Source organism: Macrotis lagotis, chromosome 5 (genome assembly GCF_037893015.1).
Source record: "Macrotis lagotis isolate mMagLag1 chromosome 5, bilby.v1.9.chrom.fasta, whole genome shotgun sequence".
Classification (NCBI taxonomy): domain Eukaryota; kingdom Metazoa; phylum Chordata; class Mammalia; order Peramelemorphia; family Peramelidae; genus Macrotis; species Macrotis lagotis.
The window spans coordinates 212,654,772-212,677,566 of record NC_133662.1 but is presented as its reverse complement, the minus strand read 5'-3'; the positions used below and the strand labels follow the sequence as shown (position 1 = coordinate 212,677,566).

At 35.2% G+C, this 22,795-nt stretch overlaps 1 protein-coding gene across 1 annotated transcript in view; it reads right to left on the bottom strand.

The window, feature by feature from the left end:
* GNAI3 (G protein subunit alpha i3) overlaps positions 1 to 22,795 on the bottom strand; it is a 44,866-nt gene that overhangs the window by 6,971 nt on the left and 15,100 nt on the right. The window contains exons 2-5 of the mRNA XM_074188351.1: positions 9,485 to 9,527; positions 9,229 to 9,370; positions 4,042 to 4,199; positions 3,184 to 3,312 (exon numbers count right to left, since the gene is read on the bottom strand). Of these exons, the coding sequence (XP_074044452.1) occupies positions 3,184 to 3,312; positions 4,042 to 4,199; positions 9,229 to 9,370; positions 9,485 to 9,527 (472 nt within the window). The remainder of the gene's footprint in view (positions 1 to 3,183; positions 3,313 to 4,041; positions 4,200 to 9,228; positions 9,371 to 9,484; positions 9,528 to 22,795) is intronic.

The window sequence follows — 22,795 nt, the reverse complement described above, 5'->3', positions numbered from 1 at the left end:
TAAACTCTCCACATGAGATCAGAGAAGGGCAAAGGACAGTGGGATTATCATCTGCCTATTCCTGGAAGCCATGCACCTCTTAATGCAGCCCAAAATTTTATTAGCTTTTTTGGATGTCATATCATATGCTGACTCACGGTGAGTTCACTGTCAATTACAAACTACATCTTTTTCAGAACAGATACTGCCTATCCAAGCTTCAATCTTATATTTGTGGCACTGAATCTTATATTTGTGGCACTGATTTTTTTACATCTATCCCTATTAAATTTCATCTATTAGATTTAACTAGTGCTCCAGCCTATCAAGATCCTTTGGCTTCTGACTATCCTTTATGTTAATTATAATTCCCAGTTTTGAGTTGTTTGTAAATTTGATTCGCATACTATCTATACCTTTATCCAAGTCCTTAATAAAAATGGTAAACAAAGCAGGGTGAGGCACTTGGACTATCATGCAGAACTCTGGCCATAATGACACTGAATCCTTAATGATTATTTGAGAGATCCAATTAGTTCTGAATCTATCTAATTATATTCTCATCTAGTCCAAGTCTCCCCATGTTCTCTAAAAGAATGTGATGCTTTATCAAAAGCTCTGCTAAATTCTAGATAGCCTTTATTGACAGCATGTCCCTCATCCATAGGAGTTGAGTAACACTGTCAAAGGAAATAATGTCAGTCTGGCACAGTAAAGTCATGTAGGCTCTTTGCAATTACCATTTCCCTTTCTGGATATTCATGATTCATCTCTAATTATCCTTTCTATAATTTTCCCAGCAATCAAAGTTTACTGGCCTATAGTATACAGATTCCACTCCCTTTTTAAATGTGAAAATCAGTAGAATTTCTCTTCTCCAATCTTGTTTTTCCTTTCCCATTTCTCAAACATCCTGTCAGTGGCCCAATGATCATATTGGCCACTTCCTTCAGGATCCAAAGAAGGCTTTATCTGGTCCTGGTTAGGGAAGTTAGGATATTTCTTCCTATTTCCTAATTTGCCTTGGGAATCAACTTTCTATTGACCATTTTTGTTCTGTCATTTCCAGTGTAAAGATATAGAGAAAGCAGAACCAAAAAAGATTTAAGTAGTCTGGTTCTACTGAATATTATCATCATCCCCTCTATTACTGATTAATTTTACATGGAAGGGTAGTCCTTTCCCTGGAAGCTGACAAATCTATTGCAGCAATATACTTTCTTATTCTGTTAATCAAAATCAGGAGAAAAGACACCTTTCTTATTCCAAAAAATGTTCAAATAAGCCAGAATCTTACCAGCAGGACCTTTCTAGATTTTATACATTTCAAAACCACAACTAATGACTAATAGTAATCTAATAAGCAACTTCTATAAAGTCTAAATTTGAGTCCAAAATTGTCACTGAATTCAGTCTATACCTAAAAAAGGGAGCCATACAATAAATCAGCAGCAAACAGTTATTCAGCCTAGAAACCTCTAATGTGGGAGAATCCATTTCCTCCCAAAGCAGCACATCTAACTCTGGGACAGACATTATTGGGAGAAATAACTCTCTGTGACTTCTATCCTCTGCTATTGGTTGTCTGTTGAAGCCAACAGACTAGGTCTAAATTCTTTTCCATATAAACAACCTTCAGATACTTAATAAAGGCTAAACATTCCACTAAGCTTTTTCTTCTCCAGGCAAAATATGCCCACTTCCTTTAACTTATCCTCTTCTGACATGGACTCATGATTTTCATTTAGGCGGAACTCCTAGATTCTCTAGTTTAATAATGGCCTTTTAAAACTGGCACTCAGAACCGAGCACAATACAGAAGGACTCTCACCTCCTTCTTCCCAGAAGCTCTGCCTCTCTCTTTTTTTAAAATGGCAGGGGAGGGGTGGCACTGTAGGGGAGGAGAGTGATTATAAAATTATGAGAGAGAGAGAGAGAGAGAAAGAAGAGAGAGACATAGAGACACAGAGACACAGAGAGAAAGACAGAGACAGAGAAGACAGCTTTAGTTTTTTTAAATTTTTATGTTATTTATTTTTGAGTTCCACATTCTCTCCTTCCCTCCCACCCTTCCTGAGTTGTCTCTTTTAATGCAGATAAAATAGCATGAACTTTCTTGGCTGCTACATCATGCTGTTGCCTCCTACAGAGCTTTTCTCAGACAAATACTGATGGTCTAACCATAACTTCCTAGTATATTCTTTTGAAGTGTTATAAATCAGCCATTGTTATGGTAAAGCCTCAAAAAATGTTTTCTCATTCATTTGATATTGAAGAAAAAGGATTCTACCAATACACAATAGCTTAATCAAAATCTGTATATTAGAATAAGAAATTAATTCAGGGGTGCAATGAGGATTAAGGACGAAAGAAAAAGGCATTGAAAAAGTGACTCCCAACTTTGGAAATGAGGGAATGGAAAATAAAGAAGGAACCAAAATCTAGCTCTGACACATAAAAAAACGTTATATAAAGGATGTTAAAGAATCTAAAAGTCCCTAAACTATTTGCAATAACCTACTTCATGTAAAACTACTGTATTATATATTTTTCTCCATCAATTTTCCTCCCTTTCCTCAAATACCTCCATTCTTGAACTATCTCAACAGATCATTGTTTGAGAACTTTGCCACACATGATGCCGTGCACAATATCAGTCCAAGGGCCAAGACAGTATCAGCTCCATTAGAAGTAAAAGAAAAAATGCCAAGCAAACAGGAAAAGGCTAAAACAACTGGCAAGAAAAGCACTGATCTTATAAAAGCAATAAGGCAGGATAATGAAAGCTATATAGTTAAAAATCAGACAACTGGTAATCAAAAGTTCCCTTTAATATTTATACCCTGTGAAACAGCAAACCATCCAATACCTGTATTGATGATTCCAATGAAAAAGCAGCTGAAAAGATTAAAATTAAAGTAAAGTAAACTAGTATTCACTGAATAATTCTATTTATAGGTGTATTTAAATTACATTTACAAGCTAAATTTAATGAATGAAGTTATTGGAAGTTACTTGGAGGTAGAAAGAATGAATAATGAAGGTTTGCTTTGTTCTGCATCATGAACAGAATGAGAAATACATTGATAAATAATTATGAAAATAATATTCAAACTAGGTGGGAATATCCCTTGGAGAACTTTGCCCCCAAATAAAAACTACTTGTAAGTTCAGCATACTCAGAAAAACAAAAAAGTCACTTACTTGAAGTACAAGTCTTTGAAAGTGAAATGAGTCTCAACTATGCCCGTGGTTTTCACTCTTGTCCGTAGGACATCTTGTTGAGTTGGAATATAGCTGCTTTGGGATATTCTATCCAAGTCATTTAGGTAACTGAATTAAAATACAATATATTTTTAATTTGTGACACCAATCACATACCAAGCAAGTTAATAGAAAATGTTGGCAAACTTGTCAACAAGACAAAATCATTCCTTCTTTATGTTCTACTAAGGCAGAAGCACAACATGATTATTTTTAGTGTCACAGAATTAAAAGGGAGGAAAAATCATGAATAAAGCTCCTTTGAAATCTTACATCAATTTTAATCTCAAAAACGAATTTCACAATGCCTCAACTATAATACCCACTAGCTCTCTTCTTATATCAACCACCTGTGACTAGGATTAAGGACAAAATTTATTTACAAGTGATTAGTAGCTGTACATAGAAGTGGCTGTACAGAAGTGCCAGCCACAGAGAGTGGGTTATAAGAGAAAAAAAAAAAGAAAATATAATTCTAGTTTCAGTCCATAGCTGGCTATCTGTATGAAGCACTGATTGCAGCAGTCCTTAGTGAGCCAAGACCCTGATGCAAAGGGTTTTCCCCTCCTCCACTTGTTCACAAGAATATGGTAATTTTTAACTATGCCAACAAGTTTCCTCTCAAATTCCTGGAAGGGTTTTACAACACTAAAATGAAACAACTTTCATGATGGATGCTATATGACTTTCTATATGTCTGTCATGCAGATTCCTCTTCAAAGAGGAACTCTTGAAACTCTCTAGGGTTCACAGTCATAGTTATTTCCTACTATGTCATCATCAAGGAAAATTACTTACTATGAGGCAGAATCATTGAGCTGATATTCCCTTGATCTGCTGAAGCAGGCTTGCACTCCACCATCTCGCCATAACCGTTTAATTACTCCTGCTAGCTCTGGAGTCATGACCCCCTCTTCAGCACTACCAGCTAAAACAAACAACTGTCGAGCATCATCCTAAGGGAAAGGGTTTAGGGCAGAGGGGTAAATGTTAGATGAGTCTTTTATTTACTAAAACATTTCAAAGACAGATTCAGGTTCTATTTGGAATAAGATTTGTCTCACTAAATCAGAAAAAGGCAATTTTTCTCCTTTCCTAGAATAATAAGTGGATTATCTTTCTTCAAGAGAAGTTAGCATTTCTACCTCGAAGATATATTGTCATAGGGAAAAATCTTGGACTAAGTGGAGAAATGATGAGGGAGCCCCCCCCCCAATTTTGACTGGCCCATGGATACCCCTGTGGTCATTCAGAGTTACTTATATAGTATAGAAAATAAAGACCAAAAGATGGAAGGCTCAATGTGCAGTGTTCCCTCCCAATGTTTGAATGGGAGCAACAGGTTTTTGCAACAGGTACCTGTGTAGAAAACTGAAACAGAATTTCTAGGACTCATGAAATGGACAAGTATTTCTAATAAGATGAGAATAGGTAATGGCTTTCAGATAATACAATAATTCTTAAATTTTCTCTTTATTTACCAGACCAATTGCTTTTCCTATGAGATATTTCACATTTTCTTCTATTTCTTTTCAACTTTTTAACTTTTATTTTTCTTCTTGAAGTTTTGTACCTCTTTACCATTTATTTGGTCAATTCTGATTAAGTTCTTTTCTTCCATGTTGAGTGTGTGCTTTTAACAATTTAAAAATTTTTTTTTTTATTTTTTGTAGGGCAATGGGGTTAAGTGGCTTTCCCAAGGCCACACAGCTAGGTAATTACCAAAGTTTCTGAAGCCGGATTTGAACTCAGGGCCAGTGCTCTATCCACTGTGTCACATAGCCGCCCTGTTTTAACAATTTTTCAGAACTTTCTAGCATTGCTTGTTTCTTTTTAAAATTTTTTTTCTCTATTGCTTTCATTTGATTTTTAACTTTTTTTTTCCCCTCTTTTAAAAAATCTCTAGCTCTTTCAGAAATTCTTTTTGGACTTATTTCTAATCTGTATTTTTCTTTTAAGGCTTTTGCTTGCAGATATTTTCAAGTTACTGTCTTGAGTTCCCTCACCACATAACTTTTTTTTGTTTTTGTTTTTTACAAGACAATGGTGTTAAAGTGACTTGTCCAAGGTCACACAGCTAGGTAATTATTAAGCCTCTTGAAGCCGAATTTGAACTCTAGTCCTCCTGACTCCAGGGCTGGTGCTTTATTCACTTTGCCACCTAGCTGTCCCCCATAATAACTTTTTATGATCAGGTCATTTTTACTTGTTTTTGTTTATTTTTCCAATCTATTTCTTGATGGCTTGCCTTGAGGTAGAGGGAAGAAGATTAATATCTGAACTGAGTTTCTATTACATTCTGCTTTCACAGCTCAATTTGGTAGCCTGTAGGATTTTGGTGTCTCCAAAGTGGTATGATCTGGGGAGCAGCCTGCCTTTCTGGTAGGCATTTTGATCCTTATCCAAGTAGGCCTCCTCCCAGAACTGGTTAACAGACAACCAAAATGCCAAATGTATTTACCTGATTCTATTCCCAGTACTAGTACAGGGGTCCCCTAAGATCTCTTTCTGAGAAAGTGTTTGAATCCCTTACCATTCCTGGGTCCTGAGGTTAAATCTCCCTGCTGTGCTCAGGGTTAACCTTAATCCCAGTATCTGTAGATTTGTCCTTCTGGTTTTCTAAGGTTTCCCTGCTCTGGAAAAATAATTCAATGTGATTTTTTCTTGGCTTTTCTGCTCTGAATTCTGTTCAGTGTTTTCTATGGTTGCTTTCTAAGAGAGGTTTGTTATGTGTGATCTCTTACTACACCATACTGACCCCACAACCCTTATCAAGAATGGGAAAAGCAGAAAATTTTATAAGAAATAAGACACTGTATCACTGTAACAGATCTATATAAACAGTTAACTATCCTCAAAGAGGTAGAACTTTAGAACACTTAAAAAGTAATTAGACCAGAAAGAGAATACTGCTATGATAATTTTAACGTTACTGCTTCATTCCTTTCCTAAAGAAACACAGACTTTCAGGAGTTATTTCCCTAGCTAATATCTAAGGTGTCTAGAATAGTATCTAACTAATCTTAAAAAGTATATACAGGAAGAAAAATTAAGCACTAGGAAAAGAATAGGTATGGAAGAAAGGCCAATTTAATAACTCATATAATTCTAATAGAAATAAACCAAACAAGTAGTGATGCATTCAGAAAAGATGAAATCAAGTCTGGAAATTTATGTGACTTATTTCTTGCAAGAGATGATCAAAATGAACTTCTAGAAGTTTTCTATCTAGCATAACTTCCTTCTGTGTGAGAAGTTCCTCTTTCTTCTATCAAATATTACTTCAAAGCCCTTCTCTTAAAAAAAAACACCCTTCTTTTACACTTGTTATATATCCATCTCTTTGTGTTGATAGGGAAAAGTTAGAATAAAAGTATTAATCATCAGAAATGCTGAAAAATTACCTATACTCTCAAAATACTTCTTAGGTATATGAGGGCTTGAGGCAAAAGTCCCTTTTTTTAAAAGTTTGAACTATTCCCAAAGCAGTTCCAAATATATTATTACAATCATAGCTACTTCTACTGTAGAAACTGGCTATAAACATTTCTTCTTTACAGTTCAATTAGATCTCCCCTTCTGGCTAAATAAGTCTTCTAACTACAACCAGTGCCCTTTCAGTACAATAAACTCTCTTACCTGTACATAGATAAGCCAGAGGAGCTTATTGCTGCAGTTGGTTTCACTCCTGGCCAATCCTAACACAGTCTAACTTCTGATCTCTTTTAGGCAGAGTGGGGCAGTCAACAGGGAGTAAGAGAAGGGATAGAATAACAGCTCTCTCCCCCTGGCACCTGGTTGCCACCTTCAAATTCATAAACCTGTTCTTCCTACTTTACACTTTCTGGTTCTTTCTCCCTCCTCCCAACCAGACACTGGCTAGAAGGCTCTTCACAATCAGTCCGGCTCCCTCTCATTTGCTCCACAAACATTGGCACGCTGACCCTCTCAACGCCCCCCCAACATTAAAAACTCCTTAATATGGGGTCCATGGGGGCGGCTAGGTAGTACAGAGTCAGGAGTACCTGAGTTCAAATCCGGCCTCAGACACTTATTAATTACCTAGCTATGTGGCTGTGGGCAAGCCACTGAACCCCAATGCCTTGCAAAAAACCTAAAAAAAAAAAAAAAATGGAGTCCACGAATACATTTTTAAAAAAATTTGGGTAACTGTACTTTAATTTAGATTCCTGTGTGATGCTATTAGTTTATACTATGGATTTAAAAGCACTACCCCAAGCAGAGATCCAGAGGCTTCACTAGGCTCCCTGACCCAGATGTGGCCCTGTCCTAATGAACAGAATGTAGGCATCCCTGAGAGCTTCCTGCCTTTGTCCTCCCAGAGCCCAGACTCATGCCTGGCACAGAAAAGTATAATAAATTCTTGCTGAATGAATGACTCCTAGCCCAACCCGATTCAGACAACTTCTTGAATTTTACAACCCTTCAATGTAATAACTAGATTAAATAGTACTTTTTGACACAGTGCTTTGTAGGGGACAAAGCCTTAAGTTGTTTCACATGCATGCGCGCGCACGCGCGTGCGCACACACACACACACACACACACACACACACACACACACACACTCTCCCTCTCCCTCTCCTTCAACTAGACTCAAGGTTATGGCAGCATCTTGAATAAGGCTGATTGACCATCCATAAAAAGCTGTTTCTAGGAAAATGGCAATTACTGATGATGTCAACAAAGACCTGCAATGAAATGAGAATATTTGCAAAATCATAGGGCTACAGTTAGAGAGATCATTAAGTCTAACCTGTGAGAATCTAATCCATAGTCTAATTCATAAACACTCTATAGCATCCCCAGCAAGTGGTCATCTAGAGAATGCTTTAAGACCTCTAGGGATAGAGACCTTCTACCTCCTAAAGTCAGACAGGTTCTTTTTTCAATAACTAATCCTAGAAAGTGTTTTTTTCTTACATGCAACTGAAATCTGTCTCTGCATCTTCCACCCATTAGTCCTAATTCTACCCACTTTTATCTCACCAAATAAGTAATCTCTCTTACATGATAGAACTTAAAATATCTCAAAATAACCTATCAAGTCCCATAGGTCTTCCCTTTTCCTGTCTACATGATTGTTCTCTAGATCTCCAGTGTAATATCTTTTTTTTTTAACAAGGCAATAGGGTTAGGTGACTTGTCTAAGGACACACAACTAGGTAATTATTAATTGTCTGAGGCTGGCTTCAAACTGAGGTCCCCCTGACTCCAGGGCCAGTGCTCTATCCACTGTACCACCTAGCCACTCCTAGGTAATATCCTCTTAAAAATGTGACCTGCCCCGACTCTTCTGAACCCAATACTTTGAGTGCTTTGACTAGTAAAAAGTATAGTAAGACTCCACTCCACTGAACATTATTCTTTTATTAATGTAGAAGATTGCTTAAGTCTTAGAGCTCATTAATAAATCAATCAACAGATTATGAATGCCTAATACACAACAGTACAAGATTCTTAAAATCCAAAATCTTCCACTAAAAATTTATTTACTTCGAATGTAGTCCCATCTGTGTTGTCTTGAAAACCAGTCTTTACCTTCACTGTTTCCACTCAGAAGACAGAGTGGCAACACTTCCTCAGATGACAAAATTATTAAAGGGAAGCCCTTCAAATAAAACAAAGAACGAACACGAGCTAAGGGGAGAGGTTGGAAAAAAATAGTTAATTCAGGGTGTTCAGGGAGTCTTGTTTCCATCTAATCTGTTACTGACTTTTGAGGCAGACACTGGGCATAGAAACATCTGTTTGCACTTTTCAATCTCTTCTACGTAGTTGAAGCTGTGGCATTTTCTATGGTGGGCTGCTAATAACACTTCCTGGGTTGCCACATACTGACCACATACATGGTCTCTGCTATTGCTTTAATTCTTTTTCTTGACAGATGAAGCAAGTTTTGCCTCTCTATGAACAGGATCTAGTGAACAAGAGGGAGGGTCAAAGGAAGCAAGAAACACTTACAGCTCTGGCAGCTTCCCCAAAGTCAATCTTTAGTCGTCCCATGGCTCTTATAATTGCAATGATGGACTGAATGGTGTTGCTGTAAACAACTACTTTATACTGTTTGCATTCTTCCTCAGAATAGCCATCTTCATGGATGATTCTTAAAAAATAAAAAAAAAAGAAAACCAAAACCTGTTACTGCTGCTAAAATGGGAAAAAAATTATCACAGATAAATGAGAAAATTTCTTTTAAAAAGTTCACATTCTAACTTACTTCATTTGTTTCACAATGGTGCTTTTACCAGATTCACCAGCACCTGAAATACACAAAAGATACTTTAAATTTCTCAATTATCAAACATTTTAGGTATGAAAATCTTATTCAAATCATCTCTGTCACAAAACAATACTTATTAGACTGCATTATATGTGATTCAGTCAAGAAATTCAATTTGCCACAGTATCTTAAGGACTCTTGGTATTACTAACAAAATACATCCATACATATGTATTATATATATGTGTGTGTGTGTGTGTATACACACACACACACACACACACACACACACACACACAAATACACTCACACATACTTCCTTAGAAAATGTTTCCTCAAATAAGCAAATAATAATAGTTGCTTGAAGTTTTAAAAAACACTTACCTCATACCAACTTTCTAAGATAGGTACTCAGTGTCATTATTTTCATTTTACAGATAACTGAGACCCAGTAAAATTAAATGACTTGCCAAGGGCATTGGGTACTTTCTCATTTTTCTCTATACCCTTTTTCTATGACAATCTCCTTTCTAAGAGCTTCAAGTATCAGTCCTAATCAGAAGCCTCCCAAAACTGTAGCTTTCTTTAACCATAAACTCTAGACTTAAATCATAAAATATAAGAGGACAAAAGGATTATAGAAGCCTAGGACAACCTATGAACAAGAATCCCCTCTGCAACATTTGCTTGTAGTCTTTACCCGAAGACCTTCAGTGAAGGAGAACTCAACTCCCCAAAATGTTAGATACTTCTAATAGTTCTGCAACGTGTTCCCATTGTTCCTAATTCTATATGCTAAGTAAGTGCAATTCCTCTCAAGATGAGAATCCTTCAAATACTTTAAATCAGCTAACCTGAGCATTTCCCCTTGCTTCCTCTTCTCTACATTGAATATGTCCAATTCTTATCTAATAACAATAAAAATAACTAGAATTTATAAAACACTTTAAGGTTTGCAAGGTTTTACATATTTCACTGGAGCCTTACAATAACCTGTTGAGGTAGGTGCTGGTATTATATTTGACAGAAGAAGAAACTTGAATCTGGAACAGTTAAGCTCAGGATCAGACAGCTAACATCTAGGGTGGAATATGAACTCAGGTGTTTCTGATACCATGCCCAACCCTCTCTAATGCACCACCTTGCTGCCTCTGCTACCTAAACTCCATCAGCATCTTATATTCCATATATCTAAAAGTGGACTTATTATAAATCTTTCCCCACAAACCTGGTTCTCCTTATGACTTTGCTATTTCTATCTGTAGTAAAGTCATTTTCCTAGACTCCCACATTTATAACTTCAGTGTTATCTCTGACTCTCCATCTATATATATTTCATATCTACTAAGCCCAATTAAGTCTATTTTCCCAAAATTACTACCCCAACCCACATCATCTCTTTTTATTTCCACCTAACATTAACCTAACCCTCATCAACACCCATAACACTATTGCAAAAACTTCCTAAAAAATCTCTCTACCTCTACTCTTGTCACCCTCCAACCCACTCCCTCTTATGGGCTACCTTTCCTTCTGCATAGATCTAGTTTTATTTTAAGGCAGTGAAGTGGCTCAGATCCAGAAGGTTGGACATGGAGCCAGGAAGACTCAAGTTCAAATTCAACTTCAGACACTTACTAGCTGTGTGACCCTGGGCAATTTAATCCCCTTTGCCTTTGTTTCCCCATCTGTAAAATGAGCAGGAGATTACAAACCACTCCAGTATGTCTGACCAAAAAAACCCCCATATGGAGTCATGAAAAGTCAGAAACTACTGAAATGACCGAACAACAATAAGAACAATGTCACATTATTCCCCTGATCAATATAATGTTCAATAGCTTTCTATACTGTCTGCTAAGTAAAGTGAAAATTTCCATGCCTACCTGGTACTCAAGTTCTTTGGTATCTCCTTTCCTTTCCTTTCCAATTTATGTTATTTTATTTTCCTCTCAAATAGTTTATATTATGTTAGACTACTACCCTTAATGTGGCCTATTTATGTCAAGTGCACTATCACCCTTCCATCACCAAGGTTTACAACCGTAAATTTATTCTAGACTCTTCATCATCCTTCACCCCACACCTTATTTCTACATCTACTTTTCTTGTATCTAAGGCTAACACTTTCTTTCCAGATCACCAGTCATTACCCTAAATCCAAGATCTCAACAACTCTCCCCTGGCCTACTGCAAAGCTTCCTAATTGGTTTTTCTGCCTCAAGTCCTCCCCACTCTAAACACTGATCTCACCATCTAAGTGAACTTGCCCTGGCTGCCCTCTATGCCCAGAATGCACTCACTCCCACCTCCTAAAATCTCTAGCTTCTTCAGGAAAGCATCATTTTCTGCACAAACTCTTCTCTAATCCTATCAAATCAACTCACTTCCTTATAATTGCTTGTGCACCAGGCTTTTTCAGTTTCAAGAATATAAATATCTGAAAGATATTCAATCTTATCTTTCTTGCCTTGAGTGAATGGAAGTAGAGATTAAGGCAATAAGTTTCATCTGTTTACATAGGCATTTGAAGGTTTAGGTATTTACAAGTAATTATTTAAAGTATCATTTATTTTAAGTTTTAATGTCAATAACATTATTTAGATTTAATTATATATAATATTAATTTATAATTCAATACATCTATCATTGCAATAGATGGACTTAAGTCCATCTGGCTGACAATGTTAAACTCAGGCTCATTTAGGGTAGGGCTTATATTATGAGCATCCTGAAAAAATAATCATGCTAGGGCTTATTTTAAGGGAAACACAGTATTTGAGGTATGGCGAGCATAATAGTAGACAATAAATGTTTGTTGATTGATTTTACTCTTCTGCCTTGGCTCATGCTGGTTTGTCTTCCCTCTCCTTCAATGCCTGTTGAAACCTTACCTATCCTCAAATGCCACATTTCTATGCAATGTTCCCAGTTACCTATCTAACCCCCTTGGCCTTGAATACTACTTTGTTGTATACTTCTCTAATACATTCATTATTTGTTATTGCATATCTTTATAAGGGTATACCATTAGGGCAGGGACCATAGCTTAACAGAACTATACTAGCAGGGAGGACAGTATTTAACACACAATAAGCACTTAATAAATGTCTAAAAAATTTCTTTATCCATTTATTAGCGTTCATTTCTGCTATTAAGTCAACATCTCAGACTACCTGAAGGATTTATTTTCAAAGTCCCTCCCATGACAATTTTTTTAAGTTTTTTTTTTCGGGGGGGGGGGGCAAGGCAATGGGGTTAAGTGACTTGCCCAAAGTTACATAGTAGGTAATTAATTATAAAGTGTCTGAGACCAGATTTGAATTCAGATCCTCCTGACTCCAAGGCTGGTGCTCTAGCCACTGTACCACCTAGCTGCACCCCCCCCCATGACAATTTAGTAACAAATTTTGTCTTTTCCTTTATTCCAAAATCCTTTACCTACTCAGCTTCATTCAGGAATTTACAGAAAACAATTCCATAAAATTCCTTTTCTTTCAAGCATGAAATCTAATAATCATATGTGACTCCTCACTTCTCTTCTTTCCTTACACCAAACTTTAACAAAACCTGACTCTTATGTATACTTCTCATATCAATCTTCTCGTCTCCATCGCCTCTGCCAAGTTCTAAGCCAGGCTTTGGCTATATTATATTTTGTACTATTGCAATCTTTTAAATCTCCCTGCCTTAAGTCTCCCTTATCACTTCAATAATGTCACTATTAAATAAATTAAAAGCTACTTTATTTAAATAATCATTCTCCAAACTCTTTGAGGGGTCCCTCCAAAATCTTCTGTCCAAGATACAGGCTCAATTTTTATTTTATTTTATAGAATTCCACTGCTTCCCCTCCAAGGTTCACTTCCAACCTCCAGTCTCTGCCTAGGCCACCTGCCCTATGTCTATTTCATTTATTTATCTGACTCTTGAAATCCACCCCAGCACTAGAGCATCCTCCTGTTCCATGGCTCCTTTTACTTCCTGGCCTCTAACCTATTCCTCAAGTCTTTAGTGATCTCTTTAAAGATTTAGCCAGTTCCCTCTTCTGAATCTTGACTCACTGTATTTTATGTATTTATTCTCTGCCTTTCTATTTCACATTATTTCAAGCAGTTCCAAAACTTTCATCTTCTTCAGGATATTTTCTGAAAACAAATCAGAGGAAATGCATCCCCCCCCCCCTTAGCCTATTCTATAAAACTCCAATAACTTATAACCTCATTCCTTACCCTTAAATATAATCAGTCTTGCCCTGCATAAAACATAAATTCCTATGTTTACTTATAGGGTTCAATTGTTTAATTTCTTACCTGTTTCATTTGGTATATTCAGGAATATATCTTGGAAATAAGACCTTTATCAGAGAAATTTGTTGAAAAAAAAATCCCACCTCCATCTGTTCCCCTTTTAATTTTTACTACATTAAACTGTAACAACTTTTCAATTTTATGAAAACAAAATTGTACATTTTATCTTATGTGATTTTCTTTTCCCATGCTTATTTTCTCATATTTTTTGGGGGGGGGGCCTTAATTCTATAGCTAGCATTTCTAACACTGAATTATATAGTACTGTTTTGTTTTTTTACTCCTGATTTTACTGGAAATACCTATAACTTTTCCTCTTTTCTAAATCAAGTTTGCTCTGTACTACTTTATTAGTTTTTTAAAAAACTTCTCATTTTATTTATCAATTCAATGAGGGGTTTTTTTCCCCTTTCAATTTAATTCATCTTTTAGTCACACCTCCTACGTTTTGGTAGGTGTCTTGCTATTGTCATTTTCTTTGATAAAAATATCTATTCTTTCTATATAATATATTCTTAAATGTATAAAATAAAATGCATAGGACTACAAAAGAATTCAATTATACTGAAAGACAAAAATCTTAAAAACAAAAACACAAGTTCTCAGACCCCACATTAAGAACCTTTACTGTAAATACCAGGCTTCCTCTAAGATCTGATAGTAATAAGATCAATCAATAAACATTTATTAACTACTCTCCACAAGCTATGACTGACCTCTCACACTTAAGAATATTATTATTTGTAGAATGTCTTGTAAGTTACTAATGGAGAGTGCCCTGGACCTGGTATAGCCCCAGTCCTGACACTAACTAGTTGATCTCAGGTAGAACATTTAAGTTAACCTGTTCTCAGGGCACTAAAACTGAGCATTCAGGAAACTTCAAAAAGGACATGGAGTGTGGGTTAAATCTTCATGGAATTCAGGTTGTGGAACTCCCAGAGATAGGAGACACACAATGGGGTTTGGGGAACCACTAATAGTTCAAGTTCAATAGTTCAATTTCAAAACTACAGTGGCCATGAAGGGGAGTTATGCAAAATAAAGCTGGAAAGGTAGGATGGAACTAAACTGTGGAAAGTCTCAACTATCTGGGCAAAGAGTCTGGCAGGTCAAGAGCTAACCTTTTGTGGGCTTCAGACTCCTTTGACAGCAAGGCAATGTCTACAGACACCTTCTCAAATATTTTTAATTAATGAAAGATGTCACACCTTTCCCACCCAAGTAAACAAATCTGACTCCTCTGGATGGATGTTCATGGATTGCAGGTTAAGAATTTCTGCTCCAAGAGGCAAATGGAGCTTTGAGGACATGTCAGAGGAATCCTTGTTCAAGTTGGACTTCCAACTCAGATATCTTTTTTTGAATTGTGTATTGACAAAGTAGGACTTGCACGCACTTTAGGCAAATTTTCTTAGTACCTGATTACTGGGTGAAATCTGGAGAAGGGCGAAACCAAGAAGTTATTATAACAGTTCAGGAGAATTCTGATGAGGGTTTGAACAAAAGTGTTCACAATTTAAATATAGAGAAGGTAAAGGATGAGACATATTCAGAAGTAGAACCAACAAGAATTAGATGTCTTAAAAGCACTACTTCTTCCTCAACTTCCTCCCCTAATCCTTATCTTTATTTATTTTTGTTTTTTTCAAGGCAATGGGGTTAAGTGATTTGCCCAAGATCACACAGTTGAGTAATTATTAAGTGTCTGAGGCCGAATTTGAATTCAAGTCCTCCTGACTCCAAGGCCGATGCTCTATCCACTGTGCCACCTAGCTGCCCCAATTCTTATCTTTATTCAAGAATTCAGTTGCCTGTTTCCTGTGAATTCTTTCTTGATGCCAGAAGATGGTGTGTTTTTCCTTATCAAATTATCTTGAATTTACTCCTCTATGTATAAATCTATCCATCATTCTTGATCTTCCTCCCAACTTCCCCCAGAAGAACCTGAGGATCCTTAACTAAAGACCTTCATTTTTATCTGCATATTCCCTGCATTTAACACCCAGCAACTAATAAGTGGCTGCTGAATTGGATGATGGCAAGACTACAATACCTTCAATGTTTATTTTCCCATTCAAAGGAATAGAGTATATAAAGCAGAAATTTCGATTAAGGTAAAAAACTATCATACACCAAACATTTAAAGGTTATCTGCTTTGCACTATATTAAGATACAAGGTGCTATACTTAATACAAAGGGTAACTCCCTAATCAATAAAAGAAAAGAAACTTATACTACAGAAGAAATTTTTTCCTATTTTCATAATAAATAACAATTAACATTATGTAGTTTTTAAAATGTGAATTAAATTATTTGCAACTAAAAGATTTAAATTAACGATCAGGCTCCAATGATCTCTTCTTTATGCAATAAATTAACATTTTATAAAAAGCCAATGAAATGGAATTCTTAGAAGTTGGCTAATTGAAAGAGAAACAAAAAAAATTCCTTTCTTCTGCTTTTGGTTCTTACTGAACCTTTGAGATCACTTTAGGCTTTGCTCCCAATCTGACCCTAAAGTTGATTCTAAAATGTTAACCTTGTTTCACACCTCAGTTCTGAGCCCCACTAAGTACCCCTTTGCTCCAATCACCAAATAATTTTCTGATCCCCCAAAATACCTTTTATGCCTTTAAAATTTAAGGAGTATGTCAAGCCATACCAATTAAATCACTGAATTTTTTTCTTAAAAAAAACAACAACTAAATCCCAAGGAAAAGAAAGGAAAAAGTGAAGGGGACTGACTTAGCAGTAGCAATTATCAAACTATATTATAAAACATTAATCATCAAATTGATTTCATGAAATGGAGAGATCCATGTTAGGTACAAAACATATAAAAGGAAATAAACACAGTAGTCTAGTGTCTGATATACTCAAAGATCCCCAGCTACTGGAGTAAGGATTCATTTCTGATAAAAATTACCAGGAAGAATGAAAAGAAAATTGCTAGAAGCCAGTTATGGAGCAACATCTCTTACCAAGACAAGATCCAAATGGATAAATATGAGACATATTGAGTGAGATCTGTTTTTTTGTTTTCTTTTCTTTCTATTATTTTATTAAATATCAAAAATTTATTTGCCCTCCTTCCCCAGCTCAGTGAAGGAAAAAAACAAGAGAAAAAAAAAATCTTTTTTTTTTGAACAAAAGAAATTTCTACATTGACTAGGTCCTAAAATTATGTCTCTAATCGTACCATAAAAGGTGATAAATTATCTTTTGGGTCTACTGATAAGGGGTTCATGATCATGAAATGATGGAAAGAGGAACTCAGAAGAAAAGATGAATTATTATTACAAAAATTTTAAAAGTTTTTATAGCTAAAATTATAAGGGGGTCATTGTGAAAAATCTTGTACCAAGTTTCTCTAAGTCTCATTTCCAAGCTTTATGAAGAACTAATTTATAAGAAAAGAGTCATTTCCCAACTGATAAATGGTAAAAAGCTATGAACAGGCTATTCTAAAGGGAAAATTCATGCTAGCAATTATTTATATGAAAAATGTACCCAAGCAATAATTAGAAAAATACAAATTAAAGCAATTCTAACACTCATCGGATTGCCAAAACTGATTTTTAAAAAAGGAAAATTACTATTGCTTGAGGGGCTATAGACTCACTAAGTTGTGCAAACTAGGATTATACACCAGAGAAATAAAAATAATTTATATAATAATATAATTGTAAAGTCAAATACTATGAAAGATTTACAAATACTCAGATAAACTAAATGACTCAATGTGATGACAGAGGCTCTAAAAAGCATTTTGCCCAGCTCCTGATTCAAAGTTCAGAATACAACATATTTTTGGAACATAGCTAATGGAGGAAATGATATTTGTTACAAGAATACTTTTAATAACTAAAATAACTAACATTCATATAACTAAAGTTTGTAAAGCATTTTCTGTACACTACCTTGCAAGGTAGACATAACAGTTCCATGAGACCAGTGCTACAGATACTATATCCATTTTATAGAATCCAATTAAACTCTGCCTCAAAGAGGTTAATTAAGAGACTTGCTCAAGGTCACATGGCTAATATCAGAGACAATTCTCTTGAGCACCCTTTAAAGGGAGCTACTGTTCACTAAGTACTGTCAAGCCAATAGCAATGATTCCACTATGTACTCAGAGGGCTCTCTGAGGTAAAACTGACACTGGTCACACTTTCTTCACAATTCAGCTAGCTGGCCATGGATATGAGTGCAAATCCAAGCTCAGACACTGGGTAAATGACTTTAACCTCAGCTTCCTCAACTGTAAATTGAGGATAATAATAGTACTTACTATCACAGCAGAAAAAAAACAAAACAAAAATGAAGTCCCTAGTTCTGAAACCTGTGTGGGATATTACTTTTCCAAAGTCTTGCTCCCTTTAACCCAGGGTATTCACAATCTCACTGAGACAATCCAAAAAGGCAAATGTCATTTTTATATTTGTAAATCATCTGAAGAAAATAATAATTTGATGAGCATTTAGTTACTTAAGAGTTAAACCTGAACTCTAATTTCTTAAGTGTTTAAGTAAAATAGCAAAAATGGCACCCATAGGAAAGAAAAGCTAATGTTGAGGATAATTAACCACAGAATTAGGATATAAACATGGGTGCTTGAAAAAGGTCTAAAATGCTCCCCAAATTGGCACAATATCACTGTCAGTTGTATGTTTAAAGCACAGAAGGTATTTTTAGTTTCTTTAAAGCAGCCACTGACAATTCAATGACTTTCTTCCAGACAACGAAAGCCCATATTAGCCTAAAGTTGTACAGATCCAATTTTTGCTTGGAAAAACTGTCATAATGCAATCAAGTTGGAAAAAACTTCCTCAAACATCATGACATCACATCCCTTAAAAAAGTCATCATGTAAGCCACAAAGCCACCCACCTTCCTATTCACCATCCAGAAGTAAAAAGCCCACACTATATACCATGTTCTGCTACACACTTTCTTAGTCACTCTTCTAGATAATCCCTTCTACAGTAGTTAAAAGTCCTATTTCACTTTTATTTTTAAATTTTTTTAAATTTTTATTTAAGGTAAGGGGGTTTGAGTGACTTGCCCAAGGCCACAAAGCTAGGTAATTATTTAATGTCTGATGTCAGATTTGAGCTCAGGTCCTCCTGACTCCAAGGCTGGTGCTCTATCCACTGAGTTGTCCCAGTAGTGTTTTTAAATGTAGAAAATATACATAGAATTATATTACCAAAATTTTTTTCAAAGTTTGCAAGTCTCAGGATAAGATTTAAGGAAAGACCCTAAAAACTCACAAGTCTCCCAGAATACTCCAAACCCAAACTTTGGGAGCTATGGCATGTATCAGTCCTGTGCAGCTCCTATTCTGACTGGCATGGTGAAATTAAGCAAAAATTGGGCCACCTGAAAAGTAACCAGAAGGGATATTAGCCAGAGAAAGCTCTATATTTTAAAAAAAAGGCATGAAAATTATAAGGATCTTCAGAGGAAGTTTTGTGGATTTTCAAAGCAATGAAAACAGGAAAAATAAGAAGTTTAAGAATTAGGGTGAGGGGAAGGGAGCTGATTTCAGCACCACAGAATAAACCAAAACAAGGTGGGGAAGTGGTCTAGGAATTGACACTTAAAGAAAGGCAAAAAGTACTTTATTCCTACTGAAAATTCTTCTTCCCACTTAAGAATTTTTGTTTGACTCTTGGGACTATGTTACTTCAATATCCAAATGACTTAAAAAAATTATAACATAATAACTAATATGTAGTATATAAGAATTTTTGACTTTTAGTACCATTACTATTTTTAGTATTTTGTGACATTTACTACTTTATACCTGATGCAGACACTGACCTTAATCTAAATTAAACCCACTAAACAAAAGAAGTCAGATTTAAAGGCTGAATCCTCTTGAAACATCTAAAAATGATGTTTTAATTTAAGAACAAGCCCAATATAATTAAAGTTCCTTTGGAATCCTTAGCTTAGTTCACCAGCTCTATTAACTCCTAACAACATGTTCTGGAAAATAGGGCATTTCACTGACATAGGGCACTGTACCAAAACTAGAACAGTTCAACAGTGATCCTAACACAATGTTATTCAGTTGAAACAGCTTGAATTACAGAAATGATATGATTGGTCACTCAGCAGGTAATAGGATAGCCTGAGAGATAGATAGAAGGGTTTAAAGATGACTGAGTTGCAGAGTTCCAAAATAAGATCACACAAACTGAAAAATAGAAGGAAAAATGAGAGAACAATCATAGAATACTTTTCCTATAAATCAAAGAAAGGCATTCCTCTTATGAATTTGTCTTAAATACTTAGCACCAGATTTAGAAATAATGCTTAATGAGGATTTTTCTAAGGAAATTACTACTGATTAAAAAAAGAGACCATAAGACCTAATTCCTTAATGCTGGTACTTTTCCTCTGTTGATTTAATCCTTCCAGTTCATCTTTCTCTATCTTCTTTGTATGTAAAAAGTAAGTTTCTTGGGGAAAAGTTTGAGTTTTTGACTCTTTATTTTATACATACATATATATATATAACTATCTCCAGTGCTAAGCACAAAATAGACACTTAAAAAATTCTGATTGACTTGATACTTCCAAGATATGAAATTATGGGCAAATCCCAGCCTAGTTTCTCTTTTCCAGATTTATGAAATGGATATAATTCTTTAGCATTTTTTAAAACAAGTTTATTAAGTTCAAATGAGATATTTATTCGATAGGAAGTACTTTGAAAATTAAGGGGCCTATGTATATGTCAGTTATTATAGATTAAATTCAAGGAAAATTTTCAGACTCAAAACATCATGGGGCAGCTAGGTGGCACAAGTGGACGGAGCACTGGCCCTGGAATCAGAAGGACCCGAGTTCAAATCTAACCTCAGACACTTAATTACCTAGCTGTGTGGCCTTGAGCAAACCACTTAACCCTACTGCCTTGCAAAAACCTAAAAAAATAAAAAAAATAAACCACCACAAAACAGGTTTCATTAATAGCTAAATCATTCCAACTAGTTATAAATATTAATTTTATAAAAATCACAGAATTCTATCAGTGAAGGGGAGTCTTAGAGATCTGATTTAATCCCCTCTCTTTATATATGAAAACTGGGCCATAAGGTTAAATGACTTGTTCAGTCTTACTGCTAATTAATAGCTGAGTTGTAAAAAATGAAACCTTCGGACTTGCATGTCAGTTAAAGCCACTACAATATGACAATCCCTCATTTAGAGGATAATAGAGATTAAGTCTTTGAGTTTTGAGTTTCAACAGACTGTCTTATTCTACTGTATTTTACTGAATTTGGCAGAAAGTTTTGAAAACAAAGTAGTGTAACCTGAGAAATAATCTCTTTTGCTCCGAATAGAATTAGAATTATACCTATAAATACTTTCTTTTCATTCTATACTGCTATTTTATTTGACATATATTCCTTGACTACTTACAGATTTTCTTTCCTGAGGTCAGAGATGACAGGGTATCTGGACAACTAATATTTATAGGTAATAAAAAAAAATAAAACTCCATATATTGGAAAGTAATTCAAATTATTCCTCCATAAAATTTTTTCACCAAGGCTAACAGATAGCAAAATTGAGAGGTTTAAGACTTACTTCTTTAGCCCACCTTTTCTTCTTGATGACAAGCAATGAGATTAAAAAAATGAACAGCAAAGAAGTATAACAAAGGGTTTAAACTCTGTAAAATATGAAAAATCAACTTTTAACACTTCTGTGCTGGCCATTCTGACACAATCAGTAAACACCTCTATACTCTTGACTGAAATTAATTTAGTCACATATATGCATTATAACAATATAATGCTCACGATTTACTGGTTCTGTTCTTATTACCTGGGGAAAATTAGGGCTATTCTATAATGTACAATTCGATAATATCACCATCTTATCAAATGAAAAGTAAAACTTCTTAAACTTAAGTAGTTTCTCTCCAGGCATATGATGGATCATGTATGTCAGTACATATGTGTCTCCTTGTTTATCTGCCTTTTGTTGCTATCATCTTTCCCTAATCAAAGATAGTTTGAGCTAGAGAACAGAAGATTAAATGAGATATAATCAAAGAAAGAGAAGAAAGGGGGGGGGGGAGAAAGAAGACCTACAGAAGCCCTATTTCTCTCTTTTTCATTCACAAGCAGAGAGGAGAAACAGCTGGGCTAAAGATGGGGAAAGTGGAAATTTTTATAAGTGTCTATCTCCCTAGAAAGCACCTTTTTTGGGAGGAAAATAGGGACACTTCTGTGTCAAGATTAATATGTTAAATCTATCTTGATATAGTTAATTTTCTAACTTTGCAAAAAAGTGAAAGAAGAACTAGCATTCCAGAAAAAAAGTTGCAACCCTGTTCACAACTTATTAAACATATTTGGGTTTTCTGTAATTCAAATAATTATTGAGTAATTATTTGTTCATCATATCTCTATTTAACATTATAAATGAAAAAATAAGACATACACATAAAACAAGAGCATTATATGAATAAATGTTAATGGAAGTGACACAAATAATATGCTAGAAGTGTTCAAGAGAGATCAATGTGAGTTAGTATCTACCTTGGAGGAATTTATGTTATAGGTTGAAAGTATTTTATAAGTGATTGGATATAAAAGGTAAGGGAAAGAAAAATCACTGACAAAGAGAATATCTTAAACAAGAAGACAAGGTGAAAGGTCATACTCTAGAAAGAGGGATAGGAAAAAATGAATTCAATTTTAAATGTGATGAATTCAAGGGACAAATAATCAGAAATGTGGAATTTGAATTCCAAGAGATCAGAACTAAAGAAAGATACCTGAAATTGTGAAAAAAGATTACAAGCAGAGCTTAGAGAAAAAATGAGGGCTAAGTATGGATCCTCAGAGAATCCTACATTAAAAGATCAAGAAAAGGATAACAGATTTTATTTTTTCCTTAAGGATATGATTTCTCTCTCAACATATTCAATTTTGGTCAATGTATAGCATGGAAACAATGTAAAGT